Genomic DNA, 24,261 nt, shown 5'->3' on the forward strand with positions numbered 1-24,261 from the left:
AGTTTAAATGTTACAACAACCTATAGCTTCGTTTTTGTTATTTGGAGTTATTAAATACTTTTTGATTAGGTCGCAGCATAGCAGTAAAGGCTAGACAAATATTATATATCTCTTCTTTTGTTTTAATATGTTAAAATTCTATATACAGCATCCTATCTATGTACATAAGTGGACATTTGAAAGGGCCATATTTTTTCAAATAAAACAATGGCAAGTTTGGGTCGCAGTTGCACGATTTTTTGTGAAAACAAATTGGCTATGTCTGGCCCTTGCGCTGATTGAGTTTGACACCCCTGGGCTAGCATATCTATTTATGTAAATATCTATTTATTTAGCAAGCTAAAAACACGGAGCCTAGCATTAGCTAGCTAGTCTGGGAGAATGTCATTGGAGGAGTGGGGGAGTGACCAACTTTTTCCCCTCATATAATTTTTCATTGGTTACAGCTATAGATGCTGCAGGTGTCATTTAGTTAGCTAGCAAGGAATGTGAATCACTTTGCTAGCTAGCTAGCTATGCTGAACTTGAAAGACTGTTATCAACAGTTAGCATATCTCTTAGTTGTCAATCAAATGTATTTGGCATCAATCAAATTGGCGGGCAAGCAGGCAAGTTCCAATTGAGTTGTCAAGCCGTGGGTTGGAACAAGCATGCATTGGCAGGCAAGCTGCAGGAGAACGAGCAGGCTACTATTCCCCATCATTTATTAGTGCAATTTTGACGGCCAACTAGCTGAAAAAGTTTCAGGGTTTATCTAATGTTCCCTTGTTAGATTTTAGCTCATCTCGCTCTGGCTAGCATTAATTGTTGATCTTGTTGTTGTTGATGTGCATAGGCAACTGAGGGAAAGATGTAAGAGGACTCCCGTGGTATTTACATACAGTACCAGTCAAACGTTTGGACACACCTACTCATTCCAGGGTTTTTCTTTATTTTTACTATTTTCTACATTGTAGAATAATAGTGAATACATCAAAACTATGAAATAACACATATGGAATCATGTAGTAACCAAAAAAGTGTTAAACAAATCAATATATATTTTATATTTGAGATTCTTCAAATAGCCACCCTTTGCCTTGATGACAGCTTTGCACACTCTTGGCATTCTCTCAACCAGCTTCACCTGGAATGCTTTTCCAACAGTCTTGAAGGAGTTCCCCCATATACTGAGCACTTGTTGGTTACTTCACTCTGCTGTCTGACTCATCCCAAACCATCTCAATTGGGTTGAGGTCAGGGGATTGTGGAGGCCGGGTCATCTGATGCAGCACTCCATCACTCTCCTTCTTGGTAAAATAGCCCTTACACAGCCTGGAGGAGTGTTGGGTCATTGTCCTGTTGAAAAACAAATGATTGTCCCACTAAGCCCAAACCTGATGGGATGGTGTATCGCTGCAGAATGCTGTGGTAGCCATGCTGGTTAAGTGTGCCTTGAATTCTAAATAAATGACAGACAGTGTCACCAGCAAAGCACCCCCACACCATAACACCTCCTCCTCCATGCTTTACGGTGGGAACTACACATGCGGAGATCATCTGTTCACCCACACCACGTCTCACAAAGACACGGCGGTTGGAACCATGAAGGCCTGATTCACACAGTCCCATCTGAACAGTTGATGTTGAGATGTGTCTGTGACTTGAACTCTGTGAAGCATTTATTTGGGCTGCAATTTCTGAGGCTGGTAACTCTAATGAACTTATCCTCTGCATCAGAAGTAACTCTGGGAGTTCCATTCCTGTGGCAGTCCTCATGAGAGCCAGTTTCATCATAGAGCTTGATGGTTTTTGCGACTGCACTTGAAACTTTCAAAGAGCTTGACATTTTCCATTTTGACTGACCTTCATGTCTTAAAGTAATGATGGACTGTCATTTCTCTTTGCTTATTTGAGCTGTTCTTGCCATAATATGGACTTGGTCTTTTACCAAATAGAGCTATCTTCTGTATACCACCCCTACCTTGTCACAACACAACTGATTGACTCAAACGCATTAAGAAGGAATGAAATTCCACAAATTAACTTTTAAGAAGGCACACCTGTTAATTGACATGCATTACAGGTGACTACCTCATGAAGCTGGTTGAGAGAATGCCAAGAGTGTGCAAAGCTGTCATCAAGGCAAAGGGTGGCTATTTGAAGAATCTCAAATATAAAATATATTTTGATTTGTTTAACACTTTTTGGCTTACTACATGATTCCATATGTGTTATTTCATAGATTTGATGTCTTCACTATTATTCCTATTATTCTACAATGTAAAAAATAGTAAAAATAAAGAAAAACCCTGGAATGAGTATGTGTGTCCAAACTTTTGACTGGTAGTGTATTTGCAGAAATCCATTCAGGCGTATTTTGTGGCTTTTGACAAATGCGCTCTAATGATCTAAAGTGCCTGTAAACACACAGTCCAGTTCAAAGTGCATTTGGCAAATGGCTTATTTGCATATAGGCCTACTGTAGCTCTGATTGGCTATGGCGCACCGCTCTGCGTAGACAGGACAGATGTTTTTATTCAGGTTTTTTTACTGCAGTGTCTATTAATTGTCCAAATGCACGGCCGCTTTCCCACTCTATATTGCTATAGAATTTTCCAAAATGGCTTAGTATACGGCATTCGCAAACATACTATGAATTTATGAAAACTTGAAAATGACCATATCTAAGTGCTCGCTTGTCAGAAAATGTAAAATAAAAGGTGTCATATTCTTCCTGGGGATGTATATGAACAGATGTTAATAGGATTTAATGTTGCTAAAATGCTGTCAGTTCCACTTTAAACCTTGAGACAATTGAGACATGGATTGTGTATGTGTGCCATTCATAGGGTGAATGGGCAAGACAAAAGATTTAAGAGCCTTTGAACAGGGTATGGTAGTAGGTGCCAGGTGCACCGGTTTGTGTCAAGAACTGCAACGCTTCTGGGTTTTTCACACTCAACAGTTTCCTGTGTATATCAAGAATGGTCCACCACCCTAAAGACATCCAGCCAACTTGACACAACTGTGGGAAGCATTGAAGTCAACATTGGCCAGCATCCCTGTGGAATGCTTTTGGCACCTTGTAGAGTCCATGCTCTGACAAATTGAGGTTGTTCTGAGGGCAAAAGGGGGGAAGGGGTGCAACTCCATATAAGGAAGGTGTTCCTAATGTTTGGTATACTTAGTGTAAGTCTTGAAACCTCACTATGGATTTTATCCCAATAGACAGAAGGGGGAGACAAGTGAAGCTCAATGTCATTTTGTCTCATTTCTTGATTTATGTATTACGCTTTCATGTCATTTTAATGTGCCTGTTTAAATACTACAGCTGGGGAATTCAATTCATAGTGCCTTTTAAGCCTTTGAACTTGATTCTCTGACACTGGTCCCCTAACACCATGCTAACAACTCCCAGGATGTAGTCTTTCTGTGGGCACATCAGTGGGCACATCAGTCGCTAATGGGCCTACCACCACCACCATAGATCTCTCTTTACTTTGATGTCCACTAGCGATAGCATGGGAAGGATCAGTCAGGAGAACACTTGAGGAATGCTTTGTGAGTTCTGACTAACTGCCCCCTGATACTCTTCATGCTAGCGGGAGGAAAGTGCTTTTTGGTATCAATTTACTCACAGGTTGTATGTCACTATTTACAAGAACGGTGATAAGCATGAATACTGTAACATGCAAAGCTTTTACAGATATCAGTTTTTGGATGTATCAGTTTGGACATATCAGTGTACTTCACATCTATGAAGGTTTTATAAAAAGCTGTAAAGTGCAACCCAAAGTAGAATGTCTCTCAGTGTTGTTGTGTCAGGAGAACAAATGGCTCACTAGAGACATGGACAGCAGTTCAGCAGCGTACATTAACCACCGGCAGCTCTGTCCTGACCCACTTCTATTAGTACCAACCCTGCATAATAGCAGTACAGCACAGCACAGGATAGCCCGCAGTGTCTGGGCCACACACACCTGGTGTTTGTCCCTCTTACATAATACCATCTGCTTTCAACCACTACTGCGACAGGGGTTCATGACTAATGGCCAAATATGCCAGAAACTCACTAACACACAAGGCACTTTGGACAGCTACTATAGGAAAGATGCTAACTGAGGGTTTATCAGACATTTTGTCAAATAGTCTGTTTAGGTTTCACCTGTATGTTGAACCTTTTGGGGGCTTGGTGGTAGTCTGGGACATGCACTATTCTACTAGGTTCTTACTCTCTCAGTGATACGGCTCCCTGGCTTTCAGTTGGGTCATGATGGTACTTTGGTTTTTCTACAGATTAGGATGACTCATGCTAAATAAATGGACATGAGGATGATTTTCCCACTTGCCAAAGAGGAAAAAAATAAATCCTCTGTATTTAGCTCAGTAAGAGTTAGTGAAAGTCTGCTTTATCACTTATCAGCACTAATTCCTTTGGCTGAACCTTTCTGTTCCAGTAGCTTCCACACTATATGTGACTACCTCTCCCAGCTGTGTTTGTGTGCTTGTCAGATCGTAGCAGATTCTTCTTCACAGAGCTTTTGAGGAAAAGTATCCTGCTTCTGAAGAAGGCTCATGCCTAAACTTGGTCAGCCTTTTCTCTAACCACACGTCTTTATTTTTAGCTCAGTTTCCTGTATGAAACCACTCAAGGCTGGCACAAATGTAAGAATTTCTGTCAGCCTGGGTTTACTTTCATCTTTGTTAAAGTGTTAAGTAGTCAAGCACATAAAATGTGAGTTTCCCATTCCTCTCCATTCCTCTGCCACCCTAGGCGTCCACCCCCTTATTATTTTGTCCTACTCTCTCCTCTGTCTCAGAGAACTAGTGGTGACTCCATCACAGCCTAGGCCCTAGAGCCACACAGCCTAAGCCAATCACACACAAGATGCACTGGGAATTGTGAAAAACACAAGCAGAACAAATTATTTGCTTTAGTCTCCCTTTGACATCAAGTCATGAATTACATGGACGTTCCAGTTACAGTGGGGAAAAAAAGTATTTAGTCAGCCACCAATTGTGCAAGTTCTCCCACTTAAAAAGATGAGAGAGGCCTGTAATTTTCATCATAGGTACACGTCAACTATGACAGACAAATTGAGAAGAAAAAAAATCCAGAAAATCACATTGTAGGATTTTTAATGAATTTATTTGCCAAAATATGGTGGAAAATAAGTATTTGGTCACCTACAAACAAGCAAGATTTCTGGCTCTCACAGACCTGTAACTTCTTCTTTAAGAGGCTCCTCTGTCCTCCACTCGTTACCTGTATTAATGGCACCTGTTTGAACTTGTTATCAGTATAAAAGACACCTGTCCACAACCTCAAACAGTCACACTCCAAACTCCACTATGGCCAAGACCAAAGAGCTGTCAAAGGACACCAGAAACAAAATTGTAGACCTGCACCAGGCTGGGAAGACTGAATCTGCAATAGGTAAGCAGCTTGGTTTGAAGAAATCAACTGTGGGAGCAATTATTAGGAAATGGAAGACATACAAGACCACTGATAATCTCCCTCGATCTGGGGCTCCACGCAAGATCTCACCCCGTGGGGTCAAAATGATCACAAGAACGGTGAGCAAAAATCCCAGAACCACAGGGGGGGACCTAGTGAATGACCTGCAGAGAGCTGGGACCAAAGTAACAAAGCCTACCATCAGTAACACACTGCGCCGCCAGGGACTCAAATCCTGCAGTGCCAGACGTGTCCCCTGCTTAAGCCAGTACATGTCCAGGCCCGTCTGAAGTTTGCTAGAGTGCATTTGGATGATCCAGAAGAGGATTGGGAGAATGTCATATGGTCAGATGAAACCAAAATAGAACTTTTTTGGTAAAAACTCAACTCGTCGTGTTTGGTGGACAAAGAATGCTGAGTTGCATCCAAAGAACACCATACCTACTGTGAAGCATGGGGGTGGAAACATCATGCTTTGGGGCTGTTTTTCTGCAAAGGGACCAGGACGACTGATCCGTGTAAAGGAAAGAATGAATGGGGCCATGTATCGTGAGATTTTGAGTGAAAACCTCCTTCCATCAGCAAGGGCATTGAAGATGAAACGTGGCTGGGTCTTTCAGCATGACAATGATCCCAAACACACCGCCCGGGCAACGAAGGAGTGGCCTCGTAAGAAGCATTTCAAGGTCCTGGAGTGGCCTAGCCAGTCTCCAGATCTCAACCCCATAGAAAATCTTTGGAGGGAGTTGAAAGTCTGTGTTGCCCAGCGACAGCCCCAAAACATCACTGCTCTAGAGGAGATCTGCATGGAGGAATGGGCCAAAATACCAGCAACAGTGTGTGAAAACCTTGTGAAGACTTACAGAAAACGTTTGACCTGTGTCATTGCCAACAAAGGGTATATAACAAGTATGATAAAACTTTTGTTATTGACCAAATACTTATTTTCCACCATAATTTGCAAATAAATTCATAAAAATCCTACAATGTGATTTTCTGGATTTTTTTTCTCATTTTGTCTGTCATAGTTGACGTGTACCTATGATGAAAATTACAGGCCTCTCTCATCTTTTTAAGTGGGAGAACTTGCACAATTGGTGGCTGACTAAATACTTTTTTCCCCCACTGTAAGTGTGCTTATTGGCTCTTATTGTCCTCATATTACTGTGTGCACTACCCAGTGTGTCCTGAGAGGAGTATGAGAGAAGTAATAGTAGGAAAGAGGGGAGAGGGGAATAGTAGTGGACATGGAAACACTATCATAAGGGGATAGGGAATAAAAATTGAGAATGAGGGGTGGAGGGGGATTCAGAGAAAAGAAGCGAGGGATATGAGGGGTCATCCTCCCATCTCTTCTGGCCAGGCCTGCTGTTGTCACAGTAATACCCGTCTGTAATCAGGCATCATAGATGATGCTGGCCCAATGGAGAAAAGGAGGAGGATAGGATGGAGGGAAGAAAAAATTGTGAAAATGAATGTGAGAGCGAAAGAGAGGGAAGAAAGAGATCAGGAGAGAGAAAGAAGATTGAGATGTCAAGGGGAGAGAGAGTGTGAGAGAGAGCAGGGGAGGAGAAGCAGCCCCTTTGATCAGTCTGGCAGAGGGGTGGAGGATAGGATTGAGGGATGAGAGGATCAGAGGGAGGAGAGAAAGCAGGGGAATGAGAGTGGTCTCTTTAATGAGCTCACCGGGGCCATTGTTTCCATCAGGCAGGTTTGCATGTTATCGAATGGTGCTGAGGGAAGTTCCACCTCAGTAGGGCTATAGCAGGGGTGCCAGACAGTGGGTTCCTGCTCTGTCGTCACTGGCTTATGTAGGAATAGACTGGCTCCCCGGGCTAGCTGAGAGCCATCTGAGTGACCCTGAGGGGGATTAGCACTACACAGAGAAAACTATCATTCACACTATATGCTGTTACTCATACTGTTAAACACAGCTCTATCAGGGTTCTCTTATAGAAGCTTTTGTAGTCACGGCTGTCATTTTGCATGCAAATGGTCCAACATTTTTCCAGTGTGCTCTTTGAGTTGTTTTTTGACACATGCGGGCTTTTAGGCAACATCTCAAACTGTCATATCATAGCATTGTTAAGGGTGTTGAAAAGAGGAATAAAGGATTTCATCACTCGTTTTCTTCAAAGTAGAGCTGACTACAGCTGAATTATGTGGGGATTTTTTAAAGTTAAAAACGATTGCTGAATGGCACAGAGGAGAGGGTGTGGTCAGCCAGGTGGTGTTGTCTTGGACATGGAGGTCCTGAGTGGTCCACTCCCTGTGTGGTACCTCTGGACCAGATGGCTCTCTGTGGGCCTGGCTGACCTTTCCTTCGCCTTGCTTCATTTGGCTCATATGTTCTTGTTTCCTACCTGCTTGACCAATAGTCTTAGTGGTAGAGATGGCTCAGTTGTTGCATGGTCCAGAAAACACCAGGCCCATGTTCAGCAGGCAGGAAATAAGAGCAAATGCCCAAGATGGTGTATTCCTATCCCAGTTGCCCTCACTATGGGGGAGCTCTGTGTTTGCTTCCCAGAATCTTACACACCAGCAGAGTTTGCTTTCATTTTAGCCTGGTACTGCTTCATATGACCTTTATTTCTGCCACACGACAACACTCATTAGAATGTGTGTGGATGGGTGTTTGCCTGTGTGTGTGTGTGTTTTGTATGAGTGTGTACACCTTTTTTGTGTGCTTGTGTGTGGGAGAGTGTGTTAAGCTTTGAATTCCTTTGATGCACAGCAAAGTCATTAAACTCTGAGGCAGAGAGAGAGAGCAAATCACACTCACAGGGGGTTGCTATTAGCAACGGAAGCTTAGCAATACCAAGTCTTTATTTTAAGCGCTATTAGCAGATGGGGAAAATGTTCTAACAAGATTCCACTGCCAGCCACATAGAGATTCAATTGCTCGATTATTCCAATGTTTGTTTTTTGTTTCATATAGAGCAGATATCCTTTGCTTGTCTGCGTTAATGTGTCGTAAGATCAGATAGGACAAGTGTTTGAACTTCCCCGGTTTGGCAGTGACAAAGCTCTGTGCACTTTCTGGCCAGTACATAGTGTTTTAGTGTATGTCTGCTTGATTGACCTTGTTTTATTGGTGCATAATAAAGTTGTATTGGTGCATAATAAAGTTTTATTGGTGGATAATAAGGTCTTGTATGACATTATGACTGTGTGATGACTTGTGAACAACATACTCTGCAACTCTCTGATAACACTTGTTAGTCCTCCTGAACCTGTAGTTTGCATACAGACTATAGCCTTTACACACAGTAGGCTACAGTTTGCATGTAGCTTATATACAGTTTGCATAAGGACTGTAAAGCGATTCATTATACATGCACTGTACCATGGCTGTATATGGTAGGCTACACTGTGTCCATTAGAGCTGGTGGCGTGTATGTGGTGTAGACCTATGTGTGGATAGGTGCTAGCTCCATTCATTATCCCCCTTCTGATAACCAGGTGGCGAATCGCATCTCTGCATGTCTGGCAGACATATCAGTATGGATGACGGATCACCACCTCAAGCTGAACCTCGGCAAGACGGAGCTGCTCTTCCTCCCGGGGAAGGACTGCCCGTTCCATGATCTCGCCATCACGGTTGACAACTCCGTTGTGTCCTCCTCCCAGAGTGCGAAGAGCCTTGGCGTGACCCTGGACAACACCCTGTCGTTCTCACGCTAACATCAAGGCGGTGACCCGATCCTGTAGGTTCATGCTCTACAACATTCGGAGAGTACGACCCTGCCTTACACAGGAAGCGGCACAGGTCCTAATCCAGGCACTTGTCATCTCCCGTCTGGATTACTGCAACTCGCTGTTGGCTGGGCTCCCTGCCTGTGCCATTAAACCCCTACAACTCATCCAGAATGCCGCAGCCCGTCTGGTGTTCAACCTTCCCAAGTTCTCTCACGTCACCCCGCTCCTCCGCACACTCCACTGGCTTCCAGTTGAAGCTCGCATCTGCTACAAGACCATGGTGCTTGCCTACGGAGCTGTGAGGGGAACGGCACCTCCGTACCTTCAGGCTCTGATCAGTCCCTACACCCAAACGAGGGCACTGCGTTCATCCACCTCTGGCCTGCTGGCTCCCCTATCTCTGTGGAAGCATAGTTCCCGCTCAGCCCAGTCAAAACTGTTCGCTGCTCTGGCACCCCAATGGTGGAACAAGCTCCCTCACGACGCCAGTACAGCGGAGTCACTCACCACCTTCCGGAGACATTTGAAACCCCACCTCTTTAAGGAATACCTGGGATAGGATAAAGTAATCCTTCTACATAGGGTGCTAGCCCTATGCATACAGCAGGATGTATGTCAGTGTCCTGTGGCTACCCTCATCCAGGTCTGCCAGCCCGGTGTAGTTGGAGAGCTGATTGGATTTCTACTGTAATTGTGTCTCTGAGGTGCCTGAACAGCGAGGCCTGAAGCATGAGGCAGCAGTATGGTCACTGTGGCTGCAGCTAGCCTACATGATGTTCTCTGGAAGTCATATCCTGGGTGCTGCCTGCCTGGGACTAATGTATACAGTAACTACTCTCCAGGTCTATGCGTTAGATTTAGTATGCTTAGATTTATAGAGAAAAGCTTGAACTTTGTCCTCTGTGTCTACGAGACAAAGACGATCAACCTGTATTGAGTCAACTTGTTTTAGAGGAAATCCAATTGTAAAAGTTATTTGTAATCCAATTGTAAAAGTTTCAGAGGACAATCATACACACTTTTCACTGGGACTAAAGCTTCAGTAAAACTGGCCCTTAGTGTATTTTTAACTCTCTCCCTCAGGGACCCTGCCTGGCTACAGAATGAATTCGGCATTGCTTATGAAAGCCTTTGATTCAAACAGTGAGGATCTTAAGGATCCGTTGGGACACTAGACTGTCAGCATAGTGACAGACTGTCTTAAGAAGCTCTGAAGCAAAATGTTGATTTTAGAGATGTACTGTTTAGGGACAGTTGGCTGTTAAAATATATTTATTCTAGGATGCTTGACTATGTGAACAGTTGGCTGTTTTAACTGTTGATTGACTTAAATACTAAACTTTTTGGTATTATTATTAGTATAGTTGACTGTTTGGACTACACTCTTAGAAAAAAGGGTTCCAAAAGGGTTATTCGGCTGTCCCCATACGAGAACCATTTCTGGTTCCAGGTAGAACCATTTTTGGTTCCAGGTAGAATTATTTTGGGTTCCATGTAGAACCCTCTGTGGAAAGGGTTTTACATGGAACCCAAAAGGGTTCTACCTGGAACCAAAAACGGTTCTTCAAAGGGTTCTCCTATGGGTTCTCCTACACAAGAGTGTAGTATCGTAGTCTGTATAGAAGAGCACAAAGTTGTGTACTGTTGCGATAGGTGTGTGTTTGGATAGTGTCTAAGCTGTGTACTGTTGCGATAGGTGTGTGTTTGGATAGTGTCTAAGCTGTGTACTGTTGCGATAGGTGTGTGTTTGAAAAAAGTATTAAAATAAATAAATGTATGCACTCACTAACTGTAAGTTGCTCTGGATAAGAGCGTCTGCTAAATGACTAAAATGTAAATGTAAATGTTTGGATAGTGTCTAAGCTGTGTACTGTTGCGATAGGTGTGTGTTTGGATAGTGTGTATGTGAGTGTATCTTAGAGGATGCTCTGTCTGCTGATATTAGTAGTATGTTGGGACTGTTTGGTGTTGGATAGCGTCAGGGCCAGGCGTCTTCTCGGACCTGTGTCTCTTGGTGATGATAAGAACATCCTGTTAGGATCAGCTCAGTAAACACCCCCACACCCTCCTGCTCTGCTCCATCTCAGCCAAAACCCACAGCATGTCACTGAACCAAAACCACTCGCCCTGTTCCTAATAAATGTTAATAAAACTGCATAGTATATTTTCTTAACATCCCACAAGATGTCAAGGGGATTTTTTTCAGCATTAGTCAGAAGGATCGATGTTGTTATGAAAAAAACCTGTAGGTGATTAAAGGCTCCGAGATGTTTTATAAGGCATCATTATCAGTCATACTGTCTAGAGCATGTTTACTGTCTGTTATTATGTATATTCTGTGTAAATACAGTAGGTCTGTGAAAACAGGACACATTGGCACGTGAGAGGATGTGGCACTATCATGTTTGATTATACCCTGACAATAGAGCAAGCTAATCCTGAAACAGACTTGCAAGATCACAAGATCATCATTATCTCCATCATCATCATCATCATCATCATTATCATCATCCATCATTGTCATTGTCATGGGTCTTTTTTGGGAGAATGATTGCACTCTCTGCCATTTCTAGTCTGGTCTTTCTGGAGGCGGCTTCAGAGTTCAGAATTGCAATTGCTCCAGATTCTAGTGTGGAATTTGAACTGGTGACCTCCCCACCACCTGCTCCAGGGCTGGATTTGGGCCCAGAGTCAAAATGACCAGTATAGAGCCATGCTTCCTAATGGTGGAATGTGGCCAGCTGTGGCGTGTATTCATGGATGCCAAGGGAAGCCAGGGTTCCCCAAAAAATGTATCAAGAAAAAAAAGTAAATAATAATTTCTTTTGTCTCTCTGTGTTTCACAATTGTCCTTTAATTCTCAAGAGGCTGAATGTATCTCACCAGAGAAAGCATCCAAGCGAAACAGTGCCCCTCTGTCTCAGAATGTGTAGGCCATCTATCTGATGCTGTCTGGTCAAAAAGAGTATGACATTGTTGCTGCTCGTAGCGTTGAATGCAAGGGAAGCCAGCAAGCATTTGGCTTCCTTTGATAATAATCAAAAGAATAATAGCCAATCAGTGTTGAGCTAAACTGAGTGAGCTCAACTGTGAATGGTCCTGGCGCACCAAAAACAAAGTGTCAAGGGAAGCCAGTTTGGATTTGGCTTCACACCAATCACAAGCCAAACGTCATTTACAGAAAAAACTTGAATTGTAGCATCTCACTGTGTCGTTGTCCTCCGGTGGCTAGCTAGCTAGCTAAAATCATCCCTTTCCTAAATTAGCCATGGATGGAGATAGGGAATTGGACTTGTGGTTTTATTTAATTCTACTTACTGGCCAATGATTACAACGGTGATTCTGATCTAACCATAAATTCATACACTGTGCCCCTGACCTGAGAGGATGGAAGTTCAATATGTAGCTAAATGTGGTATGATAATGTTTACTAGCTGGCCAGGTGCATCGTTGCCCCATGAAAGGAAGTTAGGCTAGTGAGCAAGCATTTTAGCCTGGTAGCCTAGGACAACAAAAACTTAAAGTGTGTATTGTATGACAGAGTCATGAAAGAGAGGAGGATGGCATTGGTGTTTCTGGGTGAGACAACTTTTTTTTTACTTGCACACACACACACACACACACACACACACACACACACACACACACACACACACACACACACACACACACACACACAGAGAGATCAGTACCATGGAAAGCCATATCATATTTAGCTTACGTTGATTAGTCTAAATTGTTTTTGGTATCTTAGTTCTCACTGTATTAGACTAAGCATAGGTGATTTTATTATGTTGAATAATTGAAGTTGAATTGGTGCTGGAATAGTGAAGGCAGCTCCTGTTTTCTTTGCGACTTGCGGTAAGTCTCTGTGGTTCTAAATCAATAGTTTAGTAGTCTGAAAATGTCGGAAACATTAACTTGCTTGACCATGCTGTAGGTCAGGGTTACCCAACTGGCGGCCGAATTTGGCCCGCGGGTGGTCTCATTTGGCCCCCCAAGTTTTCTGACCAAAAATAAATAAATAATAATAGCAATTTATTTGTATTTTTTTTTATTGTTTGACATAAAAGACTGTAAAAACAACAGGAAATCAGCTCCAAGTGATTTAATTTAAGAAATCTGTCCCCAAGTATTCCCACACATAATAGAGAGACACGTGATCGTATACAAATGTAAGCAAGGTTTGAAATTATTACGTTTTAGTCAAGCATTATATCTGTTTGGGCTTTTTGCGGTCAATTTGCAGTCTACAAATTATTTGTAATTATATTCCGGCCACCCGACCATCCACTCAACAAAAAATCAGCCTGCGGCTGAATCTATATGTTTGATGATCCCTGCTCTAGGTCATGTAACTGTTTGTTTATGTGGACTTCACCGGACAGATGTTGCTCTTCAGTTTTGTGATGAAACAAAGGTGTGGTTGAATTTATTCTGCCACTGTGTCGTCTTATTGTCTCAGCCTTAGGCCTATATATGACGCTGGCAAGGGATATTAAGTAACAGGTTATAGCGCAAACAACGCAATTATCACAACACATAGGTTGTAATATGGCTTTTTTTCCTGGCTTCCTCAGTGATTTTACCCAGACACCGCTATTGGTGGCCAGTCCCCTTGGGTCGTGGCTGGGTTGAGACAATATAATAACAATAATAATAATAATAATAATATGCCATTTAGCAGACGCTTTTATCCAAAGCGACTTACAGTCATGCGTGCATAAATATTTTGTGTATGGGTGGTCCCGGGGATCAAACCCAGTACCTTGGCGTTACAAGTGCTATGCTCTACCAGCTGAGCTACAGAGGACCAATAAACATGGTTTTGAGTCTTGTGAGTCACAAGAATACTAAAACGTTCCGTTTCCACAGTGATTTAGATTAGATCAAATGTTTACACTGTGTCTTAGCAAGAGCATGAAGAACACTCAACAACAACAACCATATGCCCGATTCAAGACTCTGTACGACATTGAGGAAAGACCAGTTTCGTCCAATTGACAATTTATAGAAGAGTTGTCTCTTGTTCTCCTCCTTGTTGTTGGTGTGTTTCTACTGAAATAACCCAGTGAGCACAATCATTCCCATTGTGGCTTAAGGTCAGTGATTGTGTGATGAGGTGATTTTGAAGAAGTCAGGCGCAGGAGGGTAAATCACAGAATAACAGGATTTATTCTCAACCACATAGTTACGCAGTAATGCATAAAAACACTCCAGTGTGCAAAACAGGCGCTCTGGAAAATACAAGGCACACGGGGAATATTCCCGGCGATACAAAATACACGGAGCTCCACCAAGCTTCTCTCTCCTCCACAATAAACAATCACACACAAAGACAAGGTGGCAGAGGGAACACTTATACAGGTACTGATGAGGGGATATGAACCAGGTGTGTGTAATAAACAAGACAGAACAAATGGAATGATGAGATGAGGAGCGGCAGTGGCTAGAAGGCCGGTGACGACGAACGTCGAAGCCTGCCCGAACAAGGAGAGGAGGTAGCTTCGGAGGAAGTCGTGACAGATTGGCTTGACTCCTGAATGTTAAGCGTTTGATGCTGTTTTGCAGGGTTATAAATAGCATACCAAACGGTTTGTTTTCTGTCCCTTCAAATGAAGGAACCAGTCCTGAGGGTCAAAACACAAATGAAACACATCCTTTGTTGTCGTTACGTGTAACACCTGTGCCCATGTGTACCAAACACACAAACAATAACACGTGTTGTCCAAAAGCCATTATGTCCTACTTGAATTCCAGGAAGTTAGAATCAGTTGGAGCAGGCTGACCACAATAACCCCTCAGTTCCATCTCAGGTGTGCCTGAGAGCATGCATCATCATTATCCACAGCCAAACATAAGGCTGGCCTTTAGGATTTGATCACCTGTATTGGAAAAGTCAAATTTCATGTCATTTTTGTAAGACATTTATATTCTCTGACTGTGTATTGCACCTACGGTTTGCCATTAGTGAAGCAGAGGCTTCCACCATTTTATTGCGTAGCGTCTTCTCTGAGACCCTGGCATGGTGCCATCGTGCCATACATTGTCTTACTGTAGATTATGTTTGTATAAAACCTGCCCTCTGAGGCTTAAGGCTCAGCCATGTCCATGTCCTGCACACAGCTATCAGCAGCCTAGAGAGAGATAAGACTGAGAGAGGCTGGGGACTGTTACCACTGCATAACACACACATATATACACACACACACACAAACCACGCACATGCACACACACGTCCTCAGACATGTACGCAAGTTACAACACTTGAGGAAATAAGAGGGTGTCCATCGGTGCAGACTTCCCCATAACAATGCATCAGCATTTTTAAAAAGATAACAGAACTATTTCTCTCTCTCTCTCTCTCTCTCTCTCTCTCTCTCTCTCTCTCTCTCTCTCGCTCTCTTCTCTTCTCTTCTTCTCTTCTCTTCTCTTCTCTTCTCTTCTCTTCTCTTCTCTTCTCTTCTCTTCTCTTCTCTTCTCTTCTCTTCTCTTCTCTTCTCTGATAAAACAACACCTCACGGCAGAACACGGACTGTGAACACACACACATTGTAATATTGTACTATTATTTTGCCAATTTGTAATGGTGGAGCAGTGTGAATTTGAATAGTGCACAATGTCTTGTGTGATGTATTGTTTAATTTATTATGTAGATTATTGTTTTGTTTTGTTCCTGTTTGGACTCCAGGAAGAGTAGCGGCTGCCTTGGTAGCAGCTAATGGGGATCCTAATAAAATACTAAATACTAAACCTATGGTGTTTCCCAGATGATGCATCATCACCCGCTGTTAGGTAATGGCAAAAGCCTCCTGGGTCACGGCCAACTGTGGGATTGGGATTTGGCCAGAAATATCGTCTTGTTTATCTAGTGAGAAAATTGTTTTATGTTGGTCAAAATACAAAAAAGGTTTGGGAACCATTTCCTTCTAGGAACCTGTGTGTTGCTTTAGCATGACATGTTGAGACATGTTGATAGAGGTTTGATAGATCTTGCTCCACTGGCTTCTGACTGGGTACTGGATCCCTGATAATATGCTAATGCCAACCCATATCCTCCCAGTCCAAAGTCCAGTTTCCTCAGTATTCGTTCAGAGGAGAAATAAAGAGAACTAAAAGTGAAACTTGTTTGATGTAGGCCACTCATCAAACAAGTTCTGGTTCATAAACTTTAATAAGCAGTTTTTCCTTGCCATTGTTACTGTACCTCTGCTTGCTCTTTTGGTGTTTGGCCTGGGTTACTAATAAAAATGGTTGCAGAAGAAAATACGTGATTGGCAGTCTGTGTTGTCTTTGGCTGACCTATCTTGTTTTTGTTTCAGGGGGGCTTTCTCCGAGGTGGTCCTAGCAGAAGAGAAGAGGACCCAGAAACTGGTGGCCATCAAATGCATCCCTAAGAAAGCCCTGGAGGGCAAAGAGAACAGCATCGAGAACGAGATTGCTGTCCTACACAAGTGAGTGACACAACACACACACATTGCTCATTGATTTTAGCAGAGGAGGAGATTTAACTCTGAGACAGATAGTGACTACAATTACAGTAATGACAGTCTGGTTAAAATACCTCCCTTTAAAACAGTGGAATTACGTACCAAGCCGGAAACAACGGAACTAGAGGGGCCTAAGCTATTTATAGTGCTCTTGTTGCCTGGGTTACAGGAGACACATAGGCCTAGTGAATTTACAGGGGATCCTTCTAGAGGTGAGGATGGGGGTGCGAGAGAGAGAGAGAGAGAGAAAGAGAGAGACAGAAAGAGAAAGAAAGAGACCGTAGTTTAATCTACTAAAAGTAAAAATAAGCCAACATTTCTTTGAGTAGTGATTATATCAGTCTGTACCTCAGGTCAGGGTCCTTAGCTAGGAGACAAGGAGGAAAAAAAGGGAGAAGAAACTGTAGAAAACGCCATAGCAGCCTCTCTCAAACCAGGTGGCCCAGAGAAACCTGGATTGAGACGCTGAACTCTGTCTGTCTGTTTATCCAATTACTCAAGGCAAGATGGCTGCCTCTTAATGACAGCGTAAAACATCTGTTAGAGGATGTCACTACTGCACCCATTAAACAGTCCCCCAGGGCTGCTTAGTCACCCAGAATTGCATCAGATAGGAAGAAGGTAGTTAGAAGACATCATCAGTGATCAAGATTGTGGATGTAGTTAACATCATTGTAGAAGTCTAACTGTGCCACTAGAGATCCACTAGAGATCCTGGTTCGAATCCAGGCTCTGTCGCAGCGGGAGAGATCATGGGCGACAATTGCCCAGCGTGTCTAGGGTAGGAGAGAGAAGGGAGGGATGTAGCTCAGTTGATAGAGCAGCGTTTGCAACGCCAGGGTTGTGGCGATTCCCACGGGAGCCAGTATAAAAAAATATGTAATCACTAACTGTAAGTCGCTCGGATAGAGAGCGTCTGCTAGAGACTAAAAAAATTAGATAGAGAAATTAAAAAATTAAAATTTAACACAGAGAGAGTCAGCGAGTAGTACAGTGTGAAGGGTTGTGGATACAGTTATCTGTTAACAGTCTGATATGAAACCTCTTCATGGTCCCTCGTAGATCTGAAACCATCACGTAGAGAGAGAGAGAGAGAGAGAGAGAAGGATAACCCTTTATAGCTGTTAAAGGGGCTGTGCCACTAACCGTCCTTACTGTACTGTAGCCTACTGTACTGTATTGTACTGTACTGTATCCCCCAGAGCAATTCATTACCTCCGCTCACTCTCTCCACTCAATAAAACACACTTTACTGAGACCATAATGAAATCAAAGGGCTTTTATAATCTCCCTCTTGTCTCAGTTGGATCACTGCCAATGACAAAGTGTTGTGTTTTCCCCCAGGCAACAGTGTTTCAGACAGGGCATAGGAACACATGTGATACTAGATTGATACTGCGGTGCGGTTCCATGTTTGATCTGGCCTCTCTCTGAGCAGTGTCAGTGTGACAAGTGTCTGTCATCAATGGGGTGCTGTTTGTCTCTATGATTGTCTGGCTATCTGTTGGTCAGTCTCAATATGACTCCTATTCACTGAGTATACATAACATTAGGAATCAGTGTAGATGAAGGGGAGGAGGCAGGTTAAAGAAATATTTTTAAGCCTTGAGACATTTGAGACATGAATTGTGTATGTGTGCCATTCAGAGGGTGAATGGGCAAGACAAAATATTTAAGTGCCTTTGAGCAGGGTATGGTAGTAGATACCAAATGTAACGGTTTGTGTCAAGAACTGCCATGCTGCTGGGTTTATCACGCTCCACAACTCAATATTAGTAAGGTGTTCACGGAACAGTAGTTACCCGTCTGCTTAAATTCCATGGGAAGAATGTTGGCTCTCCCTATGAGTGTCAGTTGCTGCTATACTGAAGACTTGGGCCACTTCACCTAATATCATTCTTTATGGGCAGGTCTTCTCAAAATGTAGTGACACAGATGGATGAATTATCAGTAGTTGAAGGGGAAAGCCATGTATTCTACCTGTGCTGTGCCATGATACTTTGGTGTAGAGAGAGAGAGACACCTAGAGATAGAGTATGAGCTACTCTGTTGCAGTCATAGGAGGACTCAGCCTTGTGTTAGAGCATTGTTAGCTTTCTACCCAATGAATGGTTCCTACACTCTTGCAGAGCTAAAACCAAAGATAGAAAAATGGCAGTAAAGAAGAGTGTCAGTGTTCTGTAAGGTGAGGAGTGTCTAAGAGAGATCGAGTGTGTGTGTGTTTTTGTGTGTGTTTGTAGGCGAGCATGGGGCTGATGGTAGAAAACCGCCTCCAGAGCAGTGGATCACCTGCTCAGTGTTCTGTGCTGCTGCCACGCCAACGACTCTCAGGGGCGTCGGAATACACTGCTCATCCAATTACAGAGCTGTGTGCCACCACACAGAGTCTGACCACTGTAGATAAAACTCTAGCTCCAGATAAAACTAATATTACCTTTTTAATATATACTTTTATATTTTTTCATATAGTGCTCCCTATGAAGTTAATTTAGATACAAAAATTATCTGAATGATCTAAGAGAAAATCACACAATGCTATTTTTAACAATCACACTTTGTCAAGAAAAAGACTGTTCCGTATTTCTCATGGTAACGTACACTGAGTATACAAAACATTAGGAACACCTTTGTCACATTCATTCATTGACAGGACGGACCAAGGCGCAGCGTGATATGCGTACATGTTTATTATAATGAATAAACAACCGACAAAACAATAAACAAACAAAACGTGATGTCCAAGGTAGAACAGAAAACATACCTACACGGAACAAGATCCCACATCCCACTAGTGCCAATAGGCTGCCTAAGTATGGTCCCCAATCAGAGACAACGAGCGACAGCTGCCTCTGATTGGGAACCACACCGGCCAACAGAGATCTAGAACATACTAGATCCAAACATAGAAAATACAACATAGAAAATCACACCCTGACTCAACAAATAAGAGTCCCCAGAGTCAGGGCGTGACAGTACCCCCCCCCCAAAGGTGCGCACAACATAAACATAACAGGGTAGGGGACGGGTGGGCATTCCGCCTCGGAGGCGGATCCGGCTCAGGGCGTGACGACCTCTCACTCTTCGCCTCCCTGTTGCGCCCCTGGTCTGGTCTAGACCTCGGCGCGTTGCTTCCCCTCTCCTTCCTCCCACTATACTCCAAGCCCTGTCTGGACCCTGGTGTGGGAGACCCCGAACCTGGAGAGGGGCTGACGTCTGGGTCTGGACTGAAGCCGCTGACCGGAGCTGGACCGGGCACCGGTGGAGCGGACTGCTCAGGCTCCGGACTGGAGCCACTGACCGGAGCTGGACTAGGCACCGGTGGAGCGGACTGCTCTGGCGACGCGCACCACTGGCTTGGTGCGAGGGGCAGGAACAGGCCGGACTGGGCTGGCGACGTGCACCACTGGCTTGGTGCAAGGAGCAGGAACAGGCCGGACCGGGCTGGCGACGCGCACCACTGGCTTGGTGCGAGGAGCAGGAACAGGCCGGGCCGGGCTGGCGACGCGCACCACTGGCTTGGTGCGAGGGGCAGGAACTGGCCGGGCTGGCGACGCGCACCACTGGCTGGGTGCGAGGGGCTGGAACAGGCCGGACCGGGTTGGCGACGCGCACCACTGGCTTGGTGCGAGGGACAGGAACAGGCCGGACCGGGCTGGCGACGCGCACCACTGGCTTGGTGCGAGGAGCAGGAACAGGCCGGGCCGGGCTGGCGACGCGCACCACTGGCTTGGTGCGAGGGGCAGGAACAGGCCGGGCTGGCGACGCGCACCACTGGCTTGGTGCGAGGGACAGGAACAGGCCGGGCCGGGCTGGCGACGCGCACCACTGCCTTGGTGCGAGGGGCAGGAACAGGCCGGACCGGGCTGGCGACGCGCACCACTGGCTTGGTGCGAGGGACAGGAACGGGTCGGGCCGTACTGGGAACACGCACCACTGGCTTAGTGCGGAAAGCAGGAACGGGCCGGACCGGACTGGCGACATGCACCACTTGCTTGGTGCGAGGAGCGGGACTGGGTTCCTTTATTAACCCCCGCTCCTTCTGCTGCCTAACCAGCTCCTCTCGCCGTGCCTCTACACTTTCCTTCTCCCTTTTAGCCTCCTGTAGCACCTCCCTCTGACCGAATAACTCCTGCTCCCTCTGAACCAATAGCCCCCGTAACATGGTGGTCCAAGGTAGAACACAAAACATACCTACACGGAACAAGATCCCACATCCCACTAGTGCCAATAGGCTGCCTAAGTATGGTCCCCAATCAGAGACAACGAGCGACAGCTGCCTCTGATTGGGAACCACACCGGCCAACATAGATCTAGAACATACTAGATCCAAACATAGAAAATACAACATAGAAAATCACACCCTGACTCAACAAATAAGAGTCCCCAGAGTCAGGGCGTGACAACCTTCCTAATATTGAGTTGCACCGCCCACTTTTGCCCTCAGAACCACCTCAATTTGTCGGGGCATGGACTCTACAAGGTGTCGAAAGCGTTCCACAGGGATGCTGGCCCATGTCAATTCCAATTCTTCCCACAGTTTTGTCAAGTTGGTTGGATGTCCTTTGGGTGGCGGACCTAGGGCTGTTGCGGTGACCGTATTACCGCCACACCGGCCACCACGAGTCATGAAGGTAGTCAAATTCCACGTGACCGTTTAGTCACGGTAATTAGGCTTCTCCAAGCTCTGATGATGCTGCTGCTCATTAGTAGCCTACCAAACTTGCTAACTGCCTGGTACTCAGCAATCTATTGTCCCTCTAATCACTCTGACATCAATGCAAATGTCTTCGAAAATCTAATCAAACACTTAATGAGAGCCCATGAGCTCATGTTGCGCAACATTTCTATAGGCTATGCAATTGTGCGAGAAAACAGAGTGATGGCCTCTACTAAAAAGAGGAGGATCCCATCAGCTTTCTATAGACTAGGCCTACTATATTTATTTCTCAACTAATATTAAGCACATTGTTTATCTTTAGAACAGGAGTGGCCTCCTGTAGCTCAGTTGGTAGAGCATGGCGCTTGCAACGCCAGGGTTGTGGGTTCGTTTTCCACGGGGGGCCAGTATGAAAAATGTATGCACTCACTAACTGTAAGTCGCTCTGGATAAGAGCGTCTGCTAAATGACTAAAATGTAAATGTAAAATGAGAATAGCCTACCTGGCTGGCGTGAAAATGAACCACAGGAAATGTGTCCTCCATTCACTATTTAAGTGCATAGATGACATGTATTTTTTTCCCGCTGCCCCTGTTTCGATACAGGTGCATGATAATGGTCCATTCTAAATCAAAACAAATGTCACACATATATTATTTAGTATATGTAAAGACAAGATTAAATCAAGAATAGTCTGATGGGTGACAATATTAGCCTATCGCTTGTGAATTATATATATTTCACTTGTGAATGATGCCCAGCATAAGAAACAGCCTTTTTTTTGCGACTTTTTCGAATCATATATGGCCTATATGTTTTGATAAGGTTTGTATCACAACTAAAGTGGCCAAAAAACTTCTTAAAATTAAGCACATTAATCCGCTTTACAATGGGTTTGGAGCCTAACTGGCATACATAAGCAGCGCGTGAGTTTCAAGTTTGGGGAAGATAATGTTCACCTTAAAAATGCACCTTTATAATAAAAGCATTACATGCATAATCGCATTTGCAGTCACTTTTGATAAAGGTGTTTTCCCGCTAATGGAACATTTGCACTTATAGCCTACTGCCATGTGCGCATTGCTGCGCTTATAATGTGAAGAAATAGCCCAATAGTTTATCAACATTTTAAGCTAAACGTTCTGATCTGTTGCGTCAGTCACATTGTGTAAAAAATGTTTTTTTGATGCTAGTGGTTGTATTAATTTGGGATCTATTGCACCCCCAACTGTCCCAGACTATGTTTGGAATATTTATTTATTGCACAGAATAGAATAGGTTGACTTTTGTACTATGGGGATAGTAGATTGACATAGGCTAGTGCTTTTGCTGTTCGTTAGGCCTACTCATCTTGTTGGCTGACGAAAAGTAAATGTGGACAGTTCTTCCAATATCTTCAATATGCACCTCAGAATTGGATAAGGACACTCGCAGTTGCGTCCCCGATGTGTCTGTCTTCACCTGTAGCCTGTGAGAAAGACCTGATCATGTGATGGAGAGCCATGTGAGTAAGATGCGCTTCGGATTGCACAGCACTCAGGGAGAAGGGCACAATGCAGCACTCCAGGCCGCAAAAGGCATGGATTTTTTTAGGGTGCGTTACGGCCACAAAGGGGATGCCGCTGTGAAATTTGAGGCTTGTCAAATTGTGAATGAGAGACTATTGAAGTGTGTACAGCCTGCACAAAAAACTAAGTAAAGCTCATACCTTTCAAGCAACTTTTTTTTAATCATCATTAGTCTCATCATGCAGCCTTACAATGTATTAAAAATGAATATATATAGCCCAACGTTTGTAGAACAAATAAAGTTACATTAAAACTCTAAATTAAGTATATAGGAGTACCTATTTCTTTGTTAACCGCTCAACACAGAAGAGCTGCATGTGCGCACTCCCTCAAATCGTTTGGAGAAAATATTTCTATTTAATTCAGCTTTGTTCAATTGTATTCTTCATACTATAAAATTATATAAAATAATGTCACGGAATTCTAAGAAAATCTTGTCTGCTAAGTGAACTAGTGTAGCCCACAGCCATTTGGCATAGCCTCATCAGGACCTAACATAAGGACAACACAGAGTATGCTATTCTTTTTTTCTTTAGACCTGTCTAAATTAAATAATGGATTTATTGTGAAGGTGTAGGCTATATTACATGGATTTGTTAGACCTTTTAAAATGTAGATGTTCCAAAGGTCTGCATCAGTGGCTTGTAGGCTATGTGTGTAAGCCAGGAGATGCTAAATATGTTTGTGTTAATTAACGGTCAATTACCGTGAGACCGACAGTTATTTGCTTGACAATCACTGGCTGACGAGATTTCGTGACCGCCACAGCCCTAGGTGGACCATTCTTGATACGCACGGGAAACTGTTGAGCGTGAAAAACCCAGCAGCGTTCTTGACACAAACCGGCACCTACAACCATACCACGTTCAAATGAACTTAAATCTTTTGTCACACTCTGAATGGCACACATACACAATCCATGTCTCAATTGTCTCAAGGCTTAAAAATCCTTATTTAACCTGTCTCCTCCCCTTCATCTACACTGATTGAAGTGGATTTAACAAGTGACATCAATAAGGGATCATAGCTTTCACCTGGATTCACCTGGTCAGTCTATGTCATGGTAAGAACAGGTGTTCTTAATGTTTTGTATACTCAGTGTACAATGTTTGTGACTCTGACTCTAAAGTTCTCTCCCTCTCTCTCTCCCTCTCTCTCTAGGTTAAAACATGCCAACATTGTCTCCCTTGAGGACATCTTTGAGAGTAAAACCCACCTCTACTTGATTATGCAGCTGTGAGTGATCATCCTGTCTTTATTCTGTCCCTCTATCTGCTATCTCTCTCTATTCTCCACTTCTACCCACGTAAACACTTTATGTCCCAATATCAACTCACTCTCTGCAGCCTTCAGTTTAAAAACGTTCATGATTATGCCTCTGCAATGTGTGTGTTTCAGACTCCCTGC

General features: G+C 43.9%; 1 protein-coding gene across 2 annotated transcripts in view; it reads left to right on the forward strand.

Moving 5' to 3' along the window:
• The window catches only part of LOC121574939 (calcium/calmodulin-dependent protein kinase type 1-like), a 61,621-nt gene that overhangs the window by 31,968 nt on the left and 5,392 nt on the right, over window positions 1–24,261 (forward strand). For both annotated transcript variants that reach the window (XM_041887638.2, XM_041887637.2), the window contains 2 exons: window positions 16,462–16,593; window positions 24,016–24,090. In XM_041887638.2, coding sequence (XP_041743572.1) covers window positions 16,462–16,593; window positions 24,016–24,090 — 207 coding nt within the window. The remainder of the gene's footprint in view (window positions 1–16,461; window positions 16,594–24,015; window positions 24,091–24,261) is intronic.

The sequence above is a fragment of the Coregonus clupeaformis genome, chromosome 10 (genome assembly GCF_020615455.1).
Source record: "Coregonus clupeaformis isolate EN_2021a chromosome 10, ASM2061545v1, whole genome shotgun sequence".
Classification (NCBI taxonomy): Eukaryota; Metazoa; Chordata; class Actinopteri; order Salmoniformes; family Salmonidae; genus Coregonus; species Coregonus clupeaformis.